Source organism: Mandrillus leucophaeus, unplaced genomic scaffold (genome assembly GCF_000951045.1).
Source record: "Mandrillus leucophaeus isolate KB7577 unplaced genomic scaffold, Mleu.le_1.0 Scaffold4, whole genome shotgun sequence".
Classification (NCBI taxonomy): Eukaryota; Metazoa; Chordata; class Mammalia; order Primates; family Cercopithecidae; genus Mandrillus; species Mandrillus leucophaeus.
In genome coordinates this window covers 4,779,624-4,785,715 of record NW_012104253.1, presented here as the reverse complement: position 1 = coordinate 4,785,715, position 6,092 = coordinate 4,779,624, and the positions used below count along the sequence as shown (strand labels likewise).

Sequence of the window (6,092 nt, the reverse complement as noted above, 5' to 3'; positions counted from 1 at the left end):
GGTGCAATCTCAGCTCACCGCAACCTCCACCTCCTGGGTTCAGGTGATTCTCCTGCCTCAGCCTCCCAAGTAACTGGGATTGCAGGCATGCACCATCAGGCCCGGCTAATTTTGTATTTTTAGTAGAGACAGGGTTTCTCCATGTTGGTCTCCAACTCCCGACCTCAGGTGACCTGCCCACCTCGGCCTCCCAAAGTGCTGGGATTACAGGCGTGAGCCTACAGGTGAATTTTTTAATTAGCTTCATATTGACCAACATTAAACGTGAGACACAAGAATGGGCTGCGCTCCATGCCACATGAAATGCAGTTGAGTTGAGTTGACGTGCAGGTCTGTCAGAGTCAGGAAACAAGCTACATGCAACCTTGAAGGAAGAGTTGCGTTTGAGCAGCGGGCGCGGACGGGTGGATGGAGCAGTAAGGTGGAAGGTTCTGATACGGTCTAAAACGTGGGTTAGGACCAGATCACAGAGTTTACCTGGAGGACTATGAGTTTGGCAGAGGCAAGGGAAGCCATTGGAGATTTAGCAGGGGAATGGCTTCGTCTAAATTCATTTGAGAACGAGTGCCCTGGCAGCAGTAAATAGGGCAAGTGGTTGGGAATGGGGAGAATCTTGCTGGCACCCATGGGAAACATGGTGAAACATGGTGGCCTCGGTGTGCTGGCTGCGGGGCACAAAGGACAGGTCCAGGGGAAACTTTATAGAGGAACTCAGCTGTGCGATGCCATGCCGGAGACCACTGGCTGCAGAGGGCTACAAGCACTGAGAATGTGGCTGGGTCAAATTCTGAAGCACTGACAGTACAAAATACACAGAGATTTCCAAGAAAGGAGAACATAAGACATCTCATTAGTAAAGCTTTATATTGGTTACATGTTGAAATAAAATTTCCGATCTATTGGGTTAAACAAATTTTGATTCTTTTCCTTTTATTTCCAGAGTCTTGCTCTGTTACCCAGGCTGGAGTGCTCCTTTTACTTGTTCAAGTGGTTTCTGGCACACTTGTAATGCCAGCACTTTGGGAGGCCAGGGCATGATTTGAGCCCAGGAGTTCCAGGCCAGACTGGGCCACGTAGGGAGACCCCATCACTACACAAAATTTTAAAATCAGCTGGGCATGGTGGCGCCACACCTATGGTCCCAGCTATGGGAGGCTGAGACAGCAGGATCACTTGAGCCTGATTGGTTGAAGCTGCAGTAACCATGATTACACTACTACACTCCAGCCTGAGTGACAGAGCAAGACCCTGTCTCAAAAAATAAAGTGGCGCCTGGAAAGTTTAAAAGTATAGATATGTGGTTCTCAGTTATATTGCTGTTGGACAGCCCTGATGTAGACAGCCTTAGCTATTAACAGCTATGGAAAAAGGCAGGAGGTGGGTACTTGAGGTGAGAGTAATACCATTTACAGGATACAGAGGGAAAAGGTGGAGTGTGAGGTGCTGATTGCTGGGTCTAGGGATGGGTCATGGTTTTGGTGGCAAGAGAGACACTAGAAATGTAGGTTTGTAGTTGTCCACTCAGGGGCTTTGGACTCTGAGGAAGAGGGTGAAGAGAGGAGGTCCCTGGACCTTGAATTGAGCCTGTATTTGAGATGGAGGAAATCCAGAGAAAAAGGCCAATGATGGCAGAGGAGACTCAGATCTGAGTGGTGTACAAGCCAGAAGAAAGTACATTTCAGGAAGAAAAAGCCTCAACATACAAACAGAAAAATAGGGTTCTTTTTCAGTTGCAGTGTGCACGCTGCCTTCTTAAACAGAAGAGATTGGACTTCCCTTGGGCTGCCTTGGAGACCTAGTGCTGTCATTGTGGATTCTGGCTACATGCCACTGCCTGACCCGGAAGGGTGGGCTGTTTCCTCCACCTCAAGGGGTCCCAACTGCTGGGCTTTTATGAGCGGCACATTCTTCTGCCATCAGCGTGTCAGCCTCCAGAGCTCTACTGACTCCAGTTAATGTGCTGCTTCTGACGTGCTGCCAACTGGAAGTCAGTATTTGGGAGAGAGAAAATAACCTATGTCTAAGAATGAAAAGATAGACCCTCTTGTGAACCCTCAGGGGACTCAGTGACATGATGTTGCTCCTCTGGACCTTTCTTTGTGTCCTCTGTACCAGGGAGGACTCCAGACAGGTCATACGTGCTCATGAAGACGTTGCTCTGCTGGTCTCACATGGTTGGAAGGACTTGTGTGAAGTGGTCAGCAAGGAAACTTAGGTAGACGTGGAAAATGGGCTGCCTGTGGGAAGCTCACAGGTCTTTTGGAGGGAGGTGATATTTCATTTGTTAACAGGATTCAGGCATAATGGTTTAGCTGAAACCTTCCTCAAGTTCCCTTAAAGCCTTGGTCATCTCTGTTGTTTTTCTCCAAAGAAATCTCTGCCAGTACATTTTTCATATTACATGCTTATTCATGCGAAGAAGTATGAGTGGTTTTCTAATCTGCTTTTTTCTTCGTAGAACCACCACCACCTAAAATTCCCAAAATTGAGACCACTCACCCACCGTTGCCTCCAGCCCACCCACCTCCAGGTAAGCATCTACCGAAGCAGCTTGGCCAGCTGTGCACATCGCCACTGAATAGTGGATGCAGCAGGTCCTGGGAGCTTAGAAAAGGAAGACTGTGGGGCCCAGATTGGCAGCGTCAGCCACGGGCAGGAATCTTTGCAAAACTGTTCTCGGGCCGGGCGCAATGGCTCGTGTCTTTGATCCCAGCCCTTTGGGAGGCTAAGGCAGGGGAATCACCTGACCCCAGGAGTTCGAGGTCAGCCTGGGCAACGAAGTGAGACCCTGTCCAAAAAAATTAGCCAGGTGTAGTAGCACACGCCTGTAGTCCCAACTATCATTTGAGCCCTGGGCAGTCAAGTGAGCTATGATTGCACCGCTGCACTGCAGCCTGGGTGAAAGGGAGGCCCTGTCTCAAAAACAAGTTCTCATTTTGACCAAGTATTTTGAGAATGTTGTAAATTGTTAAGTATATCTGAATATTCTCTGACCTCTCACATCCAGAAATGCTAAACTACACATTGTATTAGAATCAGTTTTAGGAAAGAAAGCCAAACCCTGCCAACTGAACGTTTATGCAGATGGAGGCAGGGTTACTGTGGCTGCCAGGCTCTGGCCGTCCCCACACCTGCTTCCTGTTGGTGGTGTGTCATCTTATGCATTTTGAAGAATAAGCAATTGTACAGAGTAAATGAAAGAGTGAAAAGTTCTCAACAGGTACATGGTAAGCTGGAAAGCCTCTCTGATACCACTGGAAATAGAAGAGAAAAGCTGTAAAGTAGATGGCATTCTTTACCTGTGGCACCATTTCAGAAGGTGACACACTAGAGAAGGCCTGAGTGACCTGTGTTTTCTTTCCGAAAGATGGTTAATACTCCGGAGGCTTCCGAGCCTCTGTCAGCAGCTCCTCCAGCCTGCTGCACTCACTGTTGGTTGGTGCACGTGGCTCACACTGGGGCTCACAGCACCGTGTGCCCGTAGCAGATGTGCCACAGATTACATTTCTGTTTTTACTCAATCATGATAGTGTTTGTGCTTTGGGAGAACAGAGGCGTCATTTTCCACTTTGGGCCAAATCCCAAAACCCCCGATTCGATATGAACTTTAGTTAAAAAAATGCTTGCGGCTGCTCATGAAGCATTTAAGGAGCACCTCCTCACCAAGTACAGTTCCCCTGGTCCAAGCCTGGGGCTGTGCCTTCACTGAGGAGACGGATGGTTCACCTGGGGAGCCCGGGGCGGCCAGAGGGGTGCTGTTGCCTCCAGGGCACTGAGTAGCTGCTGTGGAGGCCTCAGAGCTCTGCTCCCTCCCGCATTACAGCCAGCCAGGAGTAGGCCTGGAACTTGAGTGGGACCTGGGAACCAGATACACTGCCAGGAGGCCATGGCTGAAGAGAGCAGGGCCTGGGAGGCGCAGTAAAGCTGGGCCACGAGGAAGGGAGGGAAGCACGCTTCCTGGGAGGCCCTAGACCATGGGAAGAGGTGTTCAGGTCAGCAGTGATGTTTAGGGAGCGGTTTGGTGGCAGTGTATGGCACTTGGTCAGGAGCAAGTGTGCAGAGGGAATGGGGTGCCGAGGATAGACCCCCACTTGCTGTTCCAGCTCAGGCACACAGCACAAGGGCGGGTGCACTGGTGACTTGAAGATTCAGGCTGCAGGGTCGAGTGTTGGAAGAGCTGGCTTCTGCAAGGTAGAGGAGCAGGCCTGTGGGCCCAGGTGGCTGTGGAGTGACACACAGGAGGCATTGAAGGGTGTCAGCGCTTTTCTGCGCCTCTTTTTTAGTCAGCTTCTGGAACCACAGGGCATCTGGCCCTGACCTGGAGCCAAAGCCAGTTCTCTAAGGCCAGGCATATATGGCCTTCCTGCCCAGTGGCTGGCGAGGGCTGATCTGCACAGGCAGGTCCCCAGTGGCACACCTGTTACCAGCCCGATCAATCCTGCTCATGCTCGCTTTGGCAAGATCAAACGGGTTGTGTGCCAATGGCCACGTCTACACAACCAGGATGTCATGCTCTGCCTTCCCTAACCCAAGTGCCTGGGGAACCAGAAGCATCTTCATGGCCTTTGTCCTCTTTATGTTCTCTGGAACCAGAAATGTTGTGCCTATGGTTTGTCTCCTGTGCTGCCTTGGGAAAGGACACTCATTCTGTGTGTTTGGCTACTTGTAGTGGGGTGTTCCGACGCCATTTTCCAGGGGTCTGATGGTGACCAAGAGATCACAGGCCAAAACGTGTTAAATAAGGCTTTGGCGGAAGGGGGCATGAGGGCTCATGGGCTGGGAGGCGCTGCGGGAGGGGACTGAGGCTGGTTCCGAGCACAAGTATCTTGGGTGTGCTCGACACCTAGTGCTGCCTATCCCTGCTGCAAACACAGCAGCATGCACACACACGCATCATGCACACACGCATCATGCACACACACGCAGCATGCACACACAGGCAGCATGCACACACACGCAGCATGCACACACACGCAGCATGCACACACAGGCAGCATGCACACACACGCAGCATGCACACACAGGCAGCATGCACACACACGAAGCATGCACACACAGGCAGCATGCACACACAGGCAGCATGCACACACACGCAGCATGCACACACAGGCAGCACGCTCATGTAGCACGCAGCACGCACGCGCAGCACACCTGCACACACTCCTCTCAAGGAGGCTGCTATCTGAGAGTACGCAGTGGGGTTTGATCTAGCCCCTCTTGAGTGGAATAGAACCTGAATTGCTGCTTCAATGGGTACAGTGGGAATGTCAGAGACTTGTACAGAATTATTTTAAATGCCATCACATTCATTTGACCAACTCTGAGGCTTTCTGCAAAATGCCACTGCTGCAGACAGGAGTTCAGTGTGGCCCTGATTCTTGGGGTCAGTTTCTGAAGGCAGAAAAACAGAGGAGCCCCCACACATTTTACACTAGGAAGAGGGGGCTGGGGCCAGGGCACAAGGGGGCTTCATGTGCTGCCGAGACTGCCTGCGGGTGGTGTGGTTAGGGCTGAGGGAGGGAAAACCCCAGCTCGTCGCAGACAGGGTGGAGGGCCTTTTTGACAAATGGTGGGGAGACATCTGGTGGCATCAGGACATGGGGCACGGGCCCATGTGTTGGGCCACAGAGGAGGGGGCAGCTGCTCCCTGCTCCTCTGTAAAGATGGCCCTGAAGGGCCAGGAGGCACTGAAAAAGCAGCTATTGCTTGCAGAGGCCGGGCACCAACACATCTCTCTCCTGCAGACCGGAAGCCTCCCCTCGCTGCTGCCTTAGGTGAGGCTGAGCCGCCGGGCCCTGTGGATGCCACTGACCTCCCCAAAGTCCAGATTCCTCCTCCGGCTCACCCGGCCCCTGTGCACCAGCCACCGCCGCTGCCACACCGGCCCCCGCCCCCGCCCCCCTCCAGCTACATGACTGGGATGTCTACCACCAGCTCCTACATGTCTGGAGAGGGCTACCAGAGCCTGCAGTCCATGATGAAGACCGAGGGACCCTCCTACGGTGCCCTGCCCCCTGCATACGGCCCACCTGCACACCTGCCCTACCACCCCCATGTCTACCCACCCAATCCGCCCCCGCCACCTGTGCCTC

General features: G+C 52.5%; 1 protein-coding gene across 1 annotated transcript in view; it reads left to right on the top strand.

Annotated features, from left to right (window-relative positions):
* The window catches only part of CCNK (cyclin K), a 30,647-nt gene that overhangs the window by 23,527 nt on the left and 1,028 nt on the right, over positions 1-6,092 (top strand). Inside the window, exons 10-11 of the mRNA XM_011991803.1 lie at positions 2,459-2,530; positions 5,745-6,091. Of these exons, the coding sequence (XP_011847193.1) occupies positions 2,459-2,530; positions 5,745-6,091 (419 nt within the window). The remainder of the gene's footprint in view (positions 1-2,458; positions 2,531-5,744; position 6,092) is intronic.